The sequence below is a fragment of the Perna viridis genome, chromosome 7, assembly GCF_037379345.1.
Source record: "Perna viridis isolate PV_CMFRI_1.1 ecotype Kerala chromosome 7, ASM3737934v1, whole genome shotgun sequence".
Taxonomy (NCBI): Eukaryota; Metazoa; Mollusca; class Bivalvia; order Mytilida; family Mytilidae; genus Perna; species Perna viridis.
In genome coordinates, this window is record NC_142451.1 from 33,648,459 (window position 1) to 33,668,504 (window position 20,046).

Below are 20,046 nucleotides of genomic sequence, written 5' to 3' on the forward strand. Positions count from 1 at the left end.
AATGTTCCTGCTTGGTTTTACTTAGTAGGTATTTGTCCAAGCTTTGGAATATCTTAATTCTATTGAATAAATTATGACGTCACGTATGTCGTAAACTTCAGCAGAATACTTCTCTTGAAGGAAATTAGTTGATATAAAACTGGATATTCATTAAAATTTTATGTTGAACAATTCCAATTTTATGTATTTCTAATTATTTTCCATCTTTGTATTATAACAGAAACATAAAATTAGACATAAATTGCTAAGTAACAAAACGAAGTAATATGGAAGAAATGATGTTTCTAAGCGACAAAAATCAGTTTTCTCCATTGAAATCAACATCTTTTTTCTTACCTGTCACGTTATCAGCTTTATAAAACATCGATTTTCTTCAAGTCAAAATGTCAATACAACGGTATTATTATTAATACTCTCATACGTACATGTGATTGAAATATTTTAATATCGCGATACGCTATGCTTCGGATGTAGCGGTTATTGTTTCCATTAGGTATATCTGCTAATATAATTCAATATTCCTTTTTAAAGACATTCATTGAACATAGGGGATTAACACAAGTCAGAGCTTCAGGATCCAATACAGCCAAATGAGAAAATGAAATGCACGGATATATAAACCGGTAGTGTTAAAACAATGGAGCTGATATTTAATGGATGAATTCTTTATACATATTTTGTTTTCATTTATAATTCTGGAAGTATTTCAAAAGTGAAAAATTAAGTGGGGGAATTGAATATTGGAGAAAAAATGTTTGGTTAAAAATGAATGCGGATTATATGTACGACGTTGACGACAGCTGGGATTCTACAGGTAAGATCAATATTTTACTTTTCTATATATTCATCAACTAGAAATTTTTTTCAGAAATCTACAATTGAGATTAATATATGTTTAACATTCCTTTAGTTAGCTTAAAAATACATATTTCGGTTCGTTTTTTTTTCGCCAATTTTACGCGTAACACCGAAGTAAAAATGGTTCGTTGTCCTGACTTAAAATATTTGAAGAGTGTCTATGCTACTATATTATTTGCCTATGAAACATTTGTTCATCAGAAAAACGTTGTTTTTTTTTATCAATTATTAAATACTAGAAGTAAGAGAAATTGTTTCTCTTTTCGTAGAAGATGCCATCTCGATATTATTTGTTTATATTTTCTGACTTATTCCGAGTGGTTAAGCATAGGGTGATTTAATGTTTTAATGTGACAGTATTATAACGATGGGTTATAGTGATGGAATTATATTTTTATATTGTGCATATTTGATAAGCATGATCTAAAACGAGTTACAAAATTGTCAATATAGCTTATGTACTGAGAGTGCAATTAGAACATTGTTAATTAATGTTTCTCTCTTCATCAATTAAACGTCTTACTAGCTTAATCTGAATTATTAATAAGAACTAAAACAGTCTATGTTACGTTCATTCGACCTCTTAAGACCATGAAACATGATGCTTATATTGTCTACTGATTTTATATTTCTTCATTCTGTTCAAAGCAAAACTCCTGGTATATCTGAACAAGCTCGAATAAGTACCAATATCCACCCGGGAATAGTGATAATTGAAGTCCGGGCGAATATGTTATTCCATATGATGAATGTTGCTGAGAATGATTATTGGTAATTAATAATGCAGGAGCAAATCTGTACAATCCGTTATATCAATTCTCATAAACGATGACTTATCATAGCTGTCAATTAAGTTTACAGCCTAGAAAACGACGATTCCTGGGTTTTATATACTAAGATAGGATACTTATTTCAATAGACTTTGAATAGCATTTATTTGAGCTGAATTTTCAATAATTAAAAAAAAAGTACAAAGCTTAAGAATGAGTCATATTGATTCCTCCATGCTAGGAAAAATAATCAGAACAAATACTATCGTTAAAAAAAGATAGCCGACGCAGTAAAATTTTACTTCTAAGTTTCTACATTTCTTGGCACGCAATTTCAAATTTTCGATACAGTTTTTTAACGCCTCTAAGTTATCAGTACTTGGCCAATCGGGAAACAGAATTGCGATCATCAGGTAATTTGCGTTTCCTTGGAAGAGCGTCCTTAAGGTCAAAGGGTAAAAAACGAAACTATACCGACTACGTCGGAAAAATAGCTTCATCACTTAGGTATAAAAAAGATTATAGACATTTAATGCTAAGTAAGTACAACAAAGTGGGCAAAAATTCGACACATTATCCATGGAATATTGAAAGTAAAAAACATCAAGATTATTGGCTACATTTGTCATCATCTTCCTCTTAACATTTAAACATCGATGAAAATATACTTTTTTTTTATTTTTTCTTACATTTATGAAAATAGAATCTCCTGTCAGATTGGTTGATTATTTTAATACGATCCTTTTCCCTCTTGAAAACTTCATACCCTTAATAACTAACTAGATCAAGCAATGCTCCTCTCTACATAAGGCACGATTTATTGATCACTTGCTGATTTTATGAGAAAATGCAAAAGTGATATGAGCATCCTGCGATTTAATAATCCATTTATATTAAGACTTATTATTCTGTTATTTCTGTCAGTGATGCATGACTCTTGGGAACTTAATTGGCAAAGATCTAGTATTCACACCAAGAAGTGTCATCGAATCTGTCTAACTATTGGACAGGTCATGATTTTAGCGGATTCAACCGAGATATTTTATTTCCCTGAACAATTACGCATGATGTAGAAAAGACATTATACATGGGTGCATGGAATTCCATATTAACAAGAGATAGATTCTCTTACAGGTATATTAAGTCAATGAAAATTTGTAAAAATAAAATATAGATGATCTTCAACCTAACATTGATATTACGTTCGTTTGAAAAATAGTTTTCATATGGTAAAGAGATAGTTGTCAAAAAGAATTATGTCTGCATTTGAAGTAACTGGAACAGCTATTTCTGTCGAAGTGTCAGTTATCCTTGTCTACTTGATTTCCTAATTTTCAGGGCAAACATTATACTCTTGACTAGACTAGCAAGTATAGACAACTCGATGAATTGATGTCCATGCACTCAAAAAGACATACTTTGACAAAAAATTCTTGTTGCAACTACTTGGTTGCTATACTTTTGAAAAACAAATCAATAGGTAAATACAAGTCTTAACATGGATTATGTAAGTTAGATCGAAAATGTTTAGTGAAAAAGATATTTATTCTCAATATTCCTTGAAAATCATTTTGATTTCATAGTTTCTCTTTTATGTCAAAGTGAGTGATTTGTTTCATCAACTGTATATGATGCATTCGAGTTCATGAAAACTACTGATTTTAATATAGTAGTAGAATATGTCAAGAGTTAAAATGATACGCATGAACACATGTACAAACAATATCTCTCTAGCTATTACATTTGTAACAAAAGAAGCAACATTTACCATTTAAATCTCGTACGTTCATGTATAAACTGTGATGAACTTGTAAGTGTTTACTAGATCCCTATGGGTTAACCTCACAGTCATGACCAAAATTATTGAGGTAAATTTACTCAATCCTATGTATTTTATGGAAAAAATAGCATCTTCGTGTATGCTTTGATTTTGAAGAATAAAACATTTCTTACAGAATATCGTCAATTTCTCTAAGGCGCCTATTGTTCATCATTCTCCTGTGAATTTATTAGGAAAAGAATTGGATTAAAATAATGATGTTATATTCCCACAGCAATTTTTTAGGAATATCTAGTTGTAATAGAGTAATCACAAGTCGCCATCGCTTTAAGATAAATTATGTCGCCAGGAAAGTTATATATTTTCTAACAGCAATTATCTTAATATAACAAAGACTCGAAAAAAAATATTATTCATTCTGAACTACAGAAAATAATTGGGCTTCGTCTGTTATTTTCAAATTTCTATTTTAGAACTATGGCAGCGCGAATGTCTGTTTGAAGCTAACCATGTAAATAGGGCGTTTGTATATTCAATCGTTTCCTTTTCCATAAATATTCAATATTTTAATTTTCTTTTTGCTTTGTTCAATTTTCATTTTTAAGTCAGTAATAACACATATCACATCGGCAATCGGACCTAAGTATATTGATCCTATGGTGGGTCTATATTAACAACCATTTTTACTTGGTATCATTAAATGAAATGATTCACGGAAAAATCTTCCATTTCCTTTGTCACAACAAATATAAGCAGCAGAAATGATTTAATGATTTTCTTATTTAATGCTTTTTCGATGGATTACATCCAGGTACCAACCGCTTTTTCACATGTATATATCAGTAGATAAGTAACATCAAATTGAAAAAAAAGCTTCAAATAATCGTGAACTCCTTTTGAATACCCACCTCTTCATTTATACATACGATTCGATGTAAAATGAGAATTTAAAATTAAAATAAAATGGACTTTTTCATCAAAGTTAACCCTAAACATTGGTATGAAACAGATTATGCATTTTCTAAATTGTTAATGATATCATTAAACTAAACCTTGAATTAAGAAGCGTTATGATTGATGGGTTATATGGTGAGGTATAATTTTTATATCAGTTTAATTCAGGTCTGGGTCTGGCATGTCAGTAACTGGTAGTTGTCTTGTTATTGTTTTTATTGTTGGTTTATTTTTTTGTTTTGTTTGTTTGTTTTTGTTTTTGTTTTGTTTTTGTTCGTTTTTTTTTTTTTTTTGGGGGGGAGGCTTTTTAGTTAAGTTTAACCGTGTATTGTATATTTTGTTGCTTGCATTTGCTAACTATATGGGAGGGTTGAAGTCCACTAGTTCATTTTCGTCGCATGTCAGGAATCTCTAGCTATTGTATGAAGTCCTTTTTGTTGAATTGGTTAATTTGTGATTACTTGAATAAGTTAATGGCAGACTCAGAATTGAGAAATTCTACCCTTTTTATAAATCATAGACTGTCTTTCGCTGTTTTAGCAGTTTGGGAAGAGTTGTTTTCTCCTTAACACATTTCTTGTTTTCACTTTCGTCTCTAATTACTTAAAATCTACAACAGACAGAAGAGAGAACATATTTGATATTTAAACAAATCTTAAACAGTGGATCCACCTTGGTGTCTTGTCACTAATGCCTTCGAAATTTTAAATTCTCAAAGAAAGAAATGAAAATTACACCAGGTTCGTTTTAAATTATTTAACATACTGAAAGAGAAAACCCATGCCCAGTGTGGTAACAGAATATCATTATATTTCGTGAACACTCCTTAATTCACTTTGTTGATCATGGACTAATCTGAATTGTCAGAGGATCACAATGTCGATTCATATATGATTTCTGTTGCTTTATCACATTTATCTTTTGGAAAGACCAACACAAAAACGTCAACAAAAGGTTTTATTTGAAATTTCACCGCAACTAGCCTTCGTACATTAGTACTGTTGCATCATTCATGATACATCATTTCTCAGACGGAAATTTCTGAGAGTGTTCAAATCTGTTCCACTTGATTCACCTCTACACAGAGTAATATGGTATCGATAAGACAAAACCAAAAAATCAATATCCGGGTCATTACGTATCATTTGATGAAATAATTGTACCAGTATGGCTAACTATAATTAGCTAAAAGCTTTAATTATTTATCAGCCACCATCTATGAGCGTCACTAGGAAGTAAACTTGGAATCTTCAATCAACACTAAAGGCATGCGTTATAGAGACTTCTATGGCCGATTTGAATTCATCTTACCATGATATTGAGACATTTAAAAGTACCAATTAATAACATTCTAGTGAGAATTGTTCATATCATCTCAATCGTGTTAATCCAACACATACCAACTAATTCCTCTCTTATCTAAGGAGGTAGACCTAGGGTAAGGGAAATGACTTTTGAAATCAGTGAAATATTTGTATCACATTAATTTTCATCAAATTCTCTTAAGCTTTCATTTGAATCCAAGTTATTTTGATACTTTGGCAATCCACCGACGTTTACCGGATTTCACTCACTTCCATATGACAGGTGCTGTAAGCCGAGCCGTATTCTTCTGGAGCACATAATGTTACCTCTGTTTTTGTGGGAGTTTTATATTGAAATTACTTTAGTTTTTGAACACTGTCTTGTTAGTGTGTGGGTTTCTCTCTCTCTTTAGTTTTTTTAAATGTAGCTGCATTTTATTATATGCTTGTTAGAAACATTAAATGTCATGTAAAAAACGGCTTAATTTGTTTATCAGTCACGTTCCCCGCAATATAGGTGAAATGTTGTATTTCAATATATACAAATGGTATCGAGTATTATAAGCCTGTAAGGTTTCCTTTAGATCTTGAATTTCTTTTTAAAAAAGTGGAAATTCGTGAAATAACTAGAATATAAATACAACACGTTTGCTGTCATACCGACAATATCATCCAACCTGTATCTGCATACATTGAGTGTGTTAAACCTAACCTAACTCATTATTCAAACGTTGGTTTTTTGTTGATTTTTTTGGAGTTGTAATACAGTGTTAAATGTCTCTCTTATCAGCGAAGAAACATATTTATACGCAAAACTGTGCAGTCGCCATCAATGATTAGTCGATCGAAATGATGTGTCCATGCCAGCTAGAAAGGTTTGTTTTCTTTCTCACCACATTCTAATTGCAACAACCATCCGACTAAGATACCAGGCGACTTTAATGGTAAACAAAAGTGTAGCTGACCAAAGCCACAGGCTTTTTGTAATTTCAGTTTTTATCAAATTATTTCTTAATTTTTACATTGTTTATTTTTCAAATATAACTTCGTAATTATATTAGAACTAAAGAACTGATAGTTTATTTTTGATCATTTAAATTACAATTCTTCAAACGTCTGAGTCATTTGAAAGCTGAAAAAAATCCACTTTAAAGATCTACTTTAATTCAGTTGCAATTGAAAGGTCTTGAAAGTGAACAATGAAGTAATCAATGATATACTACAGCTACAGGGAAGATATGTTCCCTGGGTAGAAATATATTTCTAACTCATGAAACTGTCATAATATGCATGAGACCTATCAATTTCGATTACAATTTCAACTTTAATCACAAGAATAACATTCATGTATAAATAAAAAAAATAACATATTTATGATTCGTCAACACTAAAATGCGAAAGAGTTTCCAACTTTGATGCTATCCTTTATTCCCTGACGAAAACTAAATATTTTATACACAAAACGAGAAAAAACAGTTATTGCTTATTTGCAAAGTTTTTTCTTTTTTAATATTACTTCATGTAACTATAATGTTTTATGCGATGTTTTAAATAATGACGTATTGACTTCAGTTACCAGAAAATATCGTGGAAAACGATACAAAAGGCAATTCAACTGCAATATATTTAAGAGCAGTTGAGTATCAAAGGACAGCCAACAAACTCTCAGAACACTGAATGTTTTCTTTATACATAATAATATCAAGTTGACGTTCACGGAAAGAGTACACTATACACGTAAATATTTCCCTTATTTTGAAAGTGTGGTGCATTTTTTTTTTTATTAAAGCAAAGTTAAGTTTCAGTCTTTTTGTCAAGTCATATAATTTTCTGAGGTAATGAGTACAATTTGTTTTTTTTCGATCTTTCCAATTCATTTCTAGTTTATTAAGTCTGTGATGACCAAGATCTTCCATTACAAAAAAGGTTAAACCAGAGAGACAAAACGCAACGATTCTATTAATTATTTAATCACAGCTCGGAAATCTATGCATGGTTATACATCATTGGTAAAAAAAAAAAAAAAAAAAAAAAAAAAAAACTGATATATAAATAAAAACAATAAAATAACTGCAATACAAATTTGCTAAATTAAAAATAAAAAAATCTATTTTCTAAACCACAATTCTTTGTCGCAAAATTATCAATTTTGTGAATATATATTCGGTATTTCTTTCATCTGTAATTTTCCACAAGTTCTAATAACTTATAATGATATTGTTTCTTTTGTAATGAAGATGCCATAAATAGGCTTTTTGTAGAGGAATCATTTGATATGTTATTAATGGGGGATTTTAAATCAATACGGTATATATGAACGGTTGCTAGGGAAACTTACACGGATTAAGTATAATAATGTCTGGAAGAAATAATTAGATTAAGACGGTGAAATCAAAAGACATAAGATATTATAGTAGTCATATCAAACACATTTGTCTTTCTTAAACTGTTTTATACATTTTAAAACGTCAAGATGAGGATTAAAAAATGAGTACCTGTAAAGTATCTCATTTATAATTATAGACAATAGATAATATAAAAGAATAGAAGCCCAAATAATGATATTCAAAAATGATATTAAGAGATAATATTACTTGGTTTGGGAGGGGAAAGGTAACATTTTTGTTTATACATTATTCAAATAAAAAAGTTCGGATTTAGGTAAGGTTAACTTGAAAATAAGAATGTGTTTTGTTTTCTACGCAGCATTTTATTTTGAAGTAATCATGAATGTAATATTTGTATACCAGTCACCAGTGATATTTTTCACAAGAAATTTTTCTCTAGCAATTTTGAAAATTAAAAAAAAAAACAGATGTCCCATGCTTTTATTATTTTAACAAAATTGACTTCCTAGTAATAAAAATCATGAATTGATGAAATGATATTTTCTTAACATCACGTTTTGTGGTTTATGTTGATTATGAGGTATTGAAACAATAATATTTTCTTTTGTAAACGTTGTATGTATTTGACCACCACACGAATTATTCATTCTTTCATTTCAATCTGTCACAGACCGACATCTATGAGGGGAAGTTATTATTTCGAAATTTCATCTACGGTTTGCATATTGATTATTTGAGTAGCAAGTTTCACACTTAAAGAAAAAAGCAGAACCAGAGTTCATGGCAAAATAATAAAAAAAAAAACATATGATAACAGAAATGCAGGGTAATTTGTAAGAATCAAAGGCATTTAAATTAAAACAATATAATTCTATTCAACCGAACCATTTGTATAATATCCAATACCAAAACAATTTCAAAACCTAATATAAGGTTGGTATTTAGTAAATATTTCTGATAATTAAGACTGTTGTTATTGTATTCCTTGCTACGTCGGTTAAGAGCTAAGCAATTAAATAAAATTAGCTCATCTCATTTAATCTCATTCGAATTGTTTACAGTAAATTTTAAGATAAATTAAAAAAAAAATAAAGTTTACGACAGTGACAGCTTGGGTGTTGTCTTTATGAAATACCGTCTTGTTTGATCGGAGTAATAATCAGTTATAAGAAAAGTGTAAACAAGTATTAAAGTTTGTATCTTTAAACTGCCAACATAAATCTGCCTTTTGTGTATCTATGGCTATCGACCGCTTAGCCACTTTCCTTTATGATGTAATGTCCCGTTAATGTAATTTCCAGTCTCTTTGATAATGTTAGAATGTCAATAAAACTCGTAGATAATTTCTGAAGTCATGAAGACCATTGTTTGTTAGTTCATTTCAAAACATTATTGCAGAATGATAAACTTGGGAAAACATTGACTGCGATTCTCATTGCACCCGAATGACAAGTCAGAAATAATTGAAATTATCACTCATTGTAGTTCCATTGGAATGCTTTATGTTTGTTTGAACATCATTTATTAAATGAAGTTTGTACAAACATTGCTTTCATTTGCAATGGAGCTGAAGTATTTTACACAAAAAGAGCAACTGCTCACCGGAAAAGGTTTGTATAACACAAAATAAATATTTTAAACAAACAAATGATACTCGGTTGATTTTCAAGCAAAATATAAATGATGATATAGTAATGCATGCTTAGGGGGTTCATGTTAACATTCAACTAATAGTCAAACGACTCCATAAAAGTGCTCAAGTACAAATAGTTGCTTGTATCATACCGGGAAGTTGGTGTGTAAAAGGTCCAAAACATAAATAGGTATAATCCACATCAATTTAAAGTCTTGTCTCCTTCTGGAAACACAAATTATTATTGTATTATAACACTTCTCATGCAATTTGTTTGATAAAATATCTTTTCTATGCATTAGGTTAACTTACTTACAATGTAGATCACTTTATAAAAGCTTGTCCTTCGTTTTAATTATTGTTATCAAAAGTAAATAAGGAAGCATATGACGGTCAATGTAGTTTATTACGTTGCTTCATTTTTTTCATTATATATACGGGAAATAATGTAATAATAAAGTATTAATCATGATTTTACATGTGTGGAAAGGCAACGTTAAGAAACGATATCAGTTTCAATAAGTTGCTAAATGCACAATATATATTGTTAACAATAGCAAACATACATCTCTGTTCGTTTTATGTCAAAGAAATATCAGTCAATCTAAGCAGTGTCAAATGCACAATGCAACCAAGTTAATATTGATTGATTGATTATTGGAGTTTAACGCCGAGCAGCAATATTTCAGCTATATTCAGGCGATGAACATGAAATGGATGATAAAATGAACATGAAATGATGATGATGAAATATGGGATGGGACACAAGGATTATGGGGTGGACAAATTTTGATTACCACTGGAAATAGGGAGAGGTGGGTAGGGTCGGGCAATTTAGCCTCATGTGGCGAAGCCCTATGGTTTCTACTCCGGGAGAATATCACAGAAGGATTCTTGAACGTGCAAGGAACGTGGCATCTTTCCCAACATATTGCACCACTGTGGTTTGCGGTCAGGTTTTCCGTATTATGGCCCGACGACCCCAGCATGTAACATGCCAGGGTTACCCCACACAACCCAGTTTCTCTGTTGGCAGAGCGCCCAAGCCCCCGGCCAGGGTTCTGGGCACTATTTAGTCGACTTTTACTACAAGCTTAGCGCTGCTGCGGGCCTATCCCGGACCCGCACGGGACACCAAACTAAGAAATTGGAGATCGAAACATCAAACAATATAAAACAAAAAAAGCGAAAAGTAATAGTAAATAATCAAATTATGTCATTTCGGTTATCAGACATGTTTTATGCGTATATCTCATTCATCGACGTCAAAGAGTCGGTCTTGAAAATAAATTTAATGTTAAGGTGCCCATGGTCTCGAGTTAATCTTAGAAACAATGGATATAATTACTGTATACTTGGGACTGTATGATCACAAATGGGATAGAAAAAATAACCTTGTTAATGTTTACCTTTCCTCTAACAAAAAGCCAAACAGCCTCATAAAAGTTATGAGCAAAAAAAGTATGTATTATAATGAATAGTAGAATAGAACATCAACTATCAAATTTATTTTATGTCATCCTTAAAATATAGAAATAATTGGCTATCATTTGACACAAGTATTGATTCGATGTAACATGTGTTTAAAACTAAATGTAGTATTGATAAAATAATTTACGCCTTCTTATGCATGGTATGTATGAGATATAATTAACTTGTTTTGAAGTATGATGTCAACTCGAATTTTATAGTCATCTCTCTTTTATCTAGTTGCTTAGATTTTATTTTTTTAAGATTTATAACATCTTCTTCAATACTACCTTTAACATAAACATACTTTTTTCTTATTCATTTCATTTTACTCAGAGTTAAAGTTTCGGATATTTTTCCACAATTCCTACATTATTTCCATATTTACATCATGATAATTTATTGAAAGGAATTATTCTGCCCTCGTGACTTGTGTCGGGGAGCTGCAATTCTTGTTGCTAGACTATTACTTTATATACCTCACTTGCAACATGACGGGTGTTGCATTGGGAGGTAGTTGGAACGGTACTTCTGGTTTGTCGTCTTCGTACTAATTTTAGACAAAATCACTGCCAGAACTGCATGGATATTGCTATTTATTGACTTAAGGTTATGCCTATTGACAATGTTAACACCGAATGTGGCTTACTTCATGTTATACAAAACATAAACTTAAAATTATCATTATTTAGATTTGTTCTTCTTCCAATGTATAATATCATGCTTATTTTGATAGGTCCAAAAACTGGGTTGTATATAATGATATATTTATAATGGGCAGAGAACCATGACCGATTTTCTATATTTTCAAAGATTGCTAAGGAAACATTCCGCAACTTAAAACCTTTATAGGAAATTTCAGAAAGAACAACCATGGGAAAGTTCATTGATTTTTTCTTTGCATTTAAAATGACTGCTTTATATTTTTGATCTCAGGACCATCTGGATAATAACCATATGAATAATCATTTTCAAGTGAAATCATCTCATGTCGAAGTGATATAAAGGCCAACTAAAGTCAAGGAACAAAGCGAGATTTCAAGAAATGATAGTGTAAATCCTACATGTCATTGACAATAAAGCATTGTTCGTAACTTTCCATGGAACTTAATTTTTTTGTACTGTTCTAATACAATCTTGTGTGAATATGTTATGTGCAGATCGAAAATTACAATGTTAATGTTATTGTTGTTTTGCAGACATATGTTTATTTAGGTTAGATGGTCAATTCGAATGCGGAGAGGTCAATTTAAATTTTTATGTGATATTCATGACATAATTTTAGACCAACGATTCCCGAGGGTATTTACCAACCCAGTAGATTATCACGTTATTTTATCATAATTATCAATACTTGCAGTATTACAAATTTCAAAATACCTGAAACATAGAGGCTTCATTCCTTCTATTGCATGTGGTAGAACCTCTCGGTGATGGATTTGGCTTCTATTTCGATAGTTTCAGTTTTGAGTACTTCTTGTATTCAATTAATTTTTGGATTTAGTTCCTCCCATGTATTTGATTATAATGCTACTGATGAGAGGTTACTTCTTGAAACATGTATATCGTTTTTAACGATCCATCACCCCGTAAGAGATTGTTGACTGTTATTTAGAAGATTAATTATATATATAAAGGTCTGAAAAATTCCCAACGATGTTAGAACTGTCAAATTTGCGATGCAAATTTTTGGTCGTTCCCAACTCGACCTCGTACCGCTGTGACATCTATGACAACACCACCTGCACAAAGTCCAGCGCCCTAGACCACTCGGCCAGCTAGGCTATATTAAAATATAGCTTTCGCTGGCCGGGTCATTTCTCCTCGTAGGATTAATGTAGGGCTGTAACTTAGTACACGATGTATAGTAGTACGGGACAGTTCATTTTAAATGTTATTATGTAGGAACGAGGATCAAATTAATGATGCATGTCACAACAAAGCAATATTATACAAACGTCTCAGAATGTGACGACTCTATTCGCTCTAATAGTGAATAGAGTCGTCACATTCTGAGACGTTTACATATATATATATATATATATATATATATGATTTTTCCTTTTGTATTAAATAACTCGAGGGTATTCACCAACCCAGTAATCAAACTTGTCTTACCCGGAGTCATATCACATTTTATTGTCATATTTATCAAAATTTACAGTATTATATAATTCAAAATTACTAAAACACCGAGGGTTCATTCCTTGTATAGCACATGGTAGAACGTCTCTGTGATGGATTTGGCTTCCTGTTTCGACAGTTTTGGTTTTGAGTACTTCTTGTATACAATTAATGTTTATATCTTCCTTTATATTTGATTCTAATGCTGCTGGTGAGTGATTTCTCCTTGAAATACGTGTACGTCATATCGAAATTTGCAATACTCTGTATATGATTTGTATTTTTGTATTTTAACACAGAAAGCGCAAAATTTATCACTTGTTTAAAATTGCTTACAAAAGTCCTCCTTAACTGCATTTTGATTATCTGGACGACCTTTGCATATTTCGTTCCAATATCCATTAGTTATACCACTGTTTTCATCCGTTTGTTGCCAAAGGTTAAACTGTCAGCAATGTCAAGATGTTTGATTTCACAATCACGTTTTGAGGAAAGCATCGACAATAAGTTAGAATTTATTGGTTTTACAATTACAATACGATGGATTTTCACAATTCAGTTAAATACAGCGTAAAATTAGCAATATCCTTTTTCATATATAATAGATTTCTGTGGTAGTCATATCGATTAGATGCGCATAACCGGAAGCACCAAAAATAGAGATAGCATGTTGCTATTAATTTGAAACCTGAGTGTCTAAGTGACAGAAAAAAAAAACAAAACAAAAAGAGAAAGAGAAAGAGAAAGAGAACGAAATTCAGTAGGTTTAAATAATAAAAGGTCTGAGATATAAGTACAATGTATGACCATATGTTAACAGTAAATTACCAAAAAGGTCTTACTGTTTTGTAGAATCTTCGATGTGTTATCTTAATTCATTTGTTTTCAGATAGCAAACGACTTTCTATATCACATAAGAGAAACAGTGAAATTTATTATTTCAGAATTCTCTTTTTTACTAGTTGTTATAGCAGTGTGTAAAAAGTCATTTTTTGCGCATTTTATCCAATAACAAAATTTGAAAAGATCAAGATCGTGCAAAAAGTTTTATCTATTATTCTTCTGCTGTTCTGTCTATATATTTATCTTTTTTTTTATTGCAACAAACTTTTAGAGTACCACCGTAGAAAACTGCCGATGTCTTACTGAAAGAAAATGTAGATTTAACCATGGCGTGACATGTTCACTTTATAAACAAAGAATGCCTCTAAATAGTGTAAAAACCTGCTCGCACTTACACAATTATTGTAATGAACTGGTCACATTTCATTGTATTCAATGTAATTGTTTACTAAATATGAAAGCAACGAAGTCAATGATACTTCTAAAGAAACGGTCCTATTCTATCACGATCTTAGTGTACTACACAAGAACACATAGAAATATCAACCTGTTCAAATACCGATTGGCTGTATGACGCATGTAAAACCGATGACTGTTTCGGCCACCATTGATTTCATTGCAATATCATTCAGAATAAAATATGTTTCAGCGGACAGTGATTTGTTTAACCTTAGATAGAGCGGTAATCATTTCCACCTTGATCGAATGAACTATATATCTACGTCATGATGTGACATCACGACACATTTCTGTTGGTTTGTTTATTTGTAAATGCGATTCAATTTTCGTTTTCTAATTATAAATGTTACTTTTAATTATCATTATATGCAAGTATTTAAAATATTATTGTTGAAACGGTTGAATTAAGTGTACTTTATTGTAAAAAAAAATTATGTGGAGAGGTAATTTGGGACCAAATATTTCGTTTTCCCAAGGAATGCCTCTCTGACAAAAATGACCTTAAGAAAAGAAATACTTCCTGGATGCCGGGCTTTATGCATACTTTAACATAGGCACTGTATTTGTCAAGATTTTACTCCTCGCTTCTGATCGGTGAAAAAATAATGACAAATATAGTGCCTACCCACCTTAATAATGATACTTTATTTGCAAATTACACCCATATGGGTCAAGCAAATACAATACAAAGAACAAATATAAAATACAAATTGGACATCAAAAATCAATATATATACAGGTATATGCAATTGTGCAACTTTTGACCGGCCTGGACCTCAATTTCGCAATTTTAATGATTGCTTTAAAAATTCACATACTGCTGGCAAAAGTTCAGCTTTTGGAGATAAGTATATTTTTAGTTCATCTAGTGGTTGATATTGGCTAAAATTAGGATTTAATTTCTGCAAATAGCTTATTTCTTACATTCTAATTCTGTTTACAGTTAAGAAAAAAATCATACTCATCGTCAACTTCATCCTTACATATTTTACAAAGTCTGTTTTTCCTTGAAATATTTTTATACCTGCCTGTTTCAACTTTTAGTGTATGGTCGCTTACACGAAATTTAGTAATCATTTGTCTGCTTTTAAAATTCGGCTCTTTTATCAGATATTCTTCAATTTCTATTTATGATTTAAGTTAACTGTATAGAAATAATTTTTGAGCTTTTATTGATAGACGAAAGTTTATTTACAATTTTTTTCTTGGTATATATTGCTTATTTGTTTTTTAAACTTTATACCTAAATTAAATTTTATTTTCCTATAAGGTTTATCAGCAGATTCAAAATCTTTAATATCTAATCCCACATCTTAAAAAATATTATTTACAAAACTATACCATGTGTATAACCCTTCACCATGAAGATTTTTATTGAGCTCATATGCTTCCTTCAATCGGGGATTAATATTTCCCATGTTTAATCTGCAGAAATATAACATGACTTGTGTCTTAATAAATGATACAGTAGCACATCTGCCTGGTTCCAATTTAGCAGAAAAATTACAAGCTGTTTTTTTTTTCAACCCCAAAACTGATTTACAATATATGTTATGTACTATTTCAAAGGGAAACTTGTCTTCCATTGAGAGAGATTCACAAACTGAACCATGTTGCGCTGCTCTTTTCACAGACTTTATAATAGAAAAATATTCTTCCACGAACCATACTTCACTGTTATATAATAATACTGGTTTAATCAAAACATCAAATAATTTACATGAAAGGGAGATGGGTATTGACTGAAAATTAGAAATCTCCCTTTCAAAGCAAATAATACTTTAAGGCCTTTCTTTGCTAATTCTTGCACGGCCTTTATGCCCGCATTCAGAACACATTTTTTTAAACAGTATTTGAAAAAGAAAATGCCAAGTATATAAAATTTACTGTGTACTTTAATCGATGAGATGGAAAATGAAAACCTATGTAACATTTTTCCAGTTACTTTGAGAACAGGAAGAACTAGGTATCAAGCACTCGTATTGTTTATTGTAATTAGTTGGACATAATGCATTGTGAAAACTTCAAATGAATCGAACAAAAGCACGAACAGATTAGTGTTGTTTCGACTGAAATTGAGTTTGTTGGAAGAAAACCACTTGAAATTTGTTGGAGTCTTATAAAAATGGCAAACCTTACACACTTCTGATTTATAGAAAGGATCACCTAAGACTGAAGTTAGAAACAAGAAATTTGACAAGTCGGAATGTGTTTTAGTTAAGTCATTGTTGACTGATAAAATAAGAGGATATTTCATTGATGCCTACTGATATTTACCTTAAGTTATAAAGTAGAAACTAACTAGTTTTGAGATTAATTATGTTTTGTTAAAATTAAATTTCCTGGAGTGTCAAGTACGTCTGAAATGAATAGTGAAAACATGACATCCCAATGTGTGAGTTTAGTGAACTATTGGAATACTTTGATGGCTAATATCGAATTCACATTGAGACACATTATAAACGACGTCTTATCTAGCGAATTAATTCAACTATTCCAGGAAATATACATTTTAAAATATTGAAATTAAGTTGGACGTGTTAATGTGACACTAAGAATCTACTCATGTTTTTTTTTCTATTTCCGGAAGAAAAAATACAGCAGAAATAAAAAAACAAAGTAACAAAGTCGGTAACTCTAAAATGATCAAATCTAAGCCAACTAAAAGATACACATAGCAACGAAAATGAAAAGGGGGGATGAGTCTCACAGAAGCTTAAAAAGGGTTAACATTATCTGTTTCTTGCAAGACTTCCGCCATGCTATTATACCTGTAGAAGTGAATACCTATAATGACAGGCGGTCGTTTACCGTATTGGAAACGGAAACCATATCGATCGACGGTTTTTTTTTTTGGTTATGCGACCGTTAAACTTGTATGTGATGACCTAAACATCGAGCTAAAAAACCTTGCTTAATTATGTTGTATGCAACTGCTGAGCTTTATCGTAATAATAATTGTTATGGTCGCACATTCTAACTAAAAGTATAACCTCCATTGGCTTGAGCAGCTGGAACGTTACAAGCATTGGAAAGGATACTTGACAATGAGGAAATCAGTTCGTTAATTTGGTAATTTAGTTCATTTGAAACTTCGTCTCTTCTGTCAACATTGATGAAGCTAGTTCAAGAAAAAAGTCAGAAGTACGTCTGAAAAATTCTAATTACAAGCTTTTTAGCATGCATTTGATTATCACCAAATCATGGATTAATTGGTATTAAATATCATCTTTATTCCTGAAGCTGAAATTGAAAAAAAAAATTGTACCTACTTTTGGAGTAAATTGAGGTCTGCTTTTCATATTATAAATGTTGAAAATGATCGGCAAGTGGAGGTACACAGCTGGTGCCTATCAGGATGTCTAGTGTATTTTGAAGCAATCACCCGCCGAACTAGACAAATAAATTGTCTATCAAAGAGTTCAATATAGAAATCATTTCATCGTTTGTATATTTGTTGTTCAAATAAGAATAGTTTTAACAAAACGAAACTTGTGTAGACCAGCCTTTCCTTCAGTTTGTATGTTGGATTTTTGTACATGGAAAAATCCAAAGTTGCGTTATGCTACTACACAGAGAATATAATTCGGTAGTACACTTGGCAGTCAACACAATAAAGCACTATCTGGTTGTATGTATTTTAAGTAGGTTAAGATATCTAGTACATAGAAGGAAGATTACAATCTTCCGTCTTTCGTGGGAACACCAAAGGGAATAGCAGAACGATTTGTTATTGTCCAAGATACCGTTGTTCAAACGCGTTGTAGCCGTAAATCTGAAATTCCATTTTGTAATGCAAAGATTTTTAAAGATAAAGACAATCTTATTTTGCGCTTTTTCTGGGGAGACAACACCAATTTTCAATAATGGTGGTGATTTTTTTTTCTACAACGTCAGGATCTTTAAAGCTGATGTTGATTTTGTACTCATTGGTCTCATTGAAGAACACTGCTTTTCAAATCATAGATCTCACTGTTATAATCCACTCATAAGTACTTCCAACACAGATATGCGCCTATCCACAATGAGGAGATGTTTTGTTTTTTGTGTCGTTATTTGACTTTTTAGTTATTTTGCAGTGTCATCATTCTGTTACCATGGATTTTATTACTTTTATAGTCGGGGCCTTTCAGTTATGTTAACACTTTTTGAAGACCTTTTGGTGATCTCTGTAAGTATTTGCTATTTTTATAAAAGTTATAGGATGGTACATCAGTTGCCTTTCACCAAATATGTTCCTTTTTCTATTGTTATTTTTCAAATGTTAATTTATTACATGTTATAAGACATTTCAAATGGTATAAACGAAAAATGTCGTTGTACCTACGTTCATGATATTCTATCCAAAGGTTTCAGATGTTGTCACTTTCATTGCACAATCCACGATTAATATCAATACACGAATGTTCATGAGATATGCAAAACTGAAATATGTTGCTACAATGCATGTTCAATTTTTTCCTGGTCTCATTCATTTTACTTTTTTACAACCACGTTTCAAGCAGTTCGTTGTTTTATTTACAGTTTTGAAGTATCTTTTTGTAGTTACATTACTTTTGTATTTATTTTTATTATTATGGAGTTTACGTACAGTTATTAAATTTCTATTATTTTCTTTGAAATCGTTTCAAGTGAATTTCAATATTTCCTGACCCTACCTTTACTTTTGAAAGGTTCAATTATAGTATTACTATAAATCATAAATTGTCACAGATGTCATCTATACATGTTATGTATTATCGTCATAATCTAGTACAATAAGGTCGAATTTCTTACACTTATTGATGCCTTGATTTCAGAAAAGGGCACAAAGAATATACAAAGAGTCAGACTACATGAAACAAAAGTTCCTCAAATGAAGATACATTTACAATTATACTACAAAAAATGTGTGCATTTTTTTTAAATTATATATGATTGATTACGATTTAACGTCCGGACTTATATATGGTAGATTTTCAGGACGAAAACGATTGACTTATTGACCAGCCCCTGCTTTGTACTACTTAGACACGCTGATCGGAACTTTATTTTGCTAGCTCACAGAAACAACAGCCCGTAGATTGGCATGCCACCCCTATTGGACACACTCCCCTGACTCTTAGCCAATCGGTCTTCACTTTATCCCCTTAGCCTTAATATCACGTGCTTTGCGAAGAAGCAGTGACTATCCCATGGGACTCGGGTAGGTATCGAACCCACGACCTCCCGCACGGCTCGCTACCCCGAGAACCCAAAGCGGTGTACATTTTTGTACAAATCAATTATTAGTTGAGTTGTGTTTTAAAAACCTGCATCAGCTTCGTTGGCAGTTGATGATATACGTGTACATTAATCTATCACTGTCTCCAGTTAAATCATAGAGTAAAGCCATGCATCAATTATGTTATTTAGCTTGTCAGGACGACATTTCTAAATGTATTCCACTAATCACTTGGGATTGTATGTTTTCCCTTTCACAGCATTAATAACGTATTGGTGACACAGAATCACACGTTATAAT

The 20,046-nt window shown here is 31.4% G+C and overlaps 1 protein-coding gene across 1 annotated transcript in view; it reads left to right on the forward strand.

Annotated features, from left to right (window-relative positions):
* Positions 1-400: 400 nt before the first annotated feature.
* Positions 401-20,046, forward strand: part of LOC148612394 (voltage-dependent calcium channel type A subunit alpha-1-like) — a 136,787-nt gene continuing 117,141 nt past the window's right edge. Inside the window, exon 1 of the mRNA XM_088593820.1 lies at positions 401-814. Within this exon, the coding sequence (XP_088449946.1) occupies positions 766-814 (49 nt within the window). The 5' untranslated portion in view covers positions 401-765. The remainder of the gene's footprint in view (positions 815-20,046) is intronic.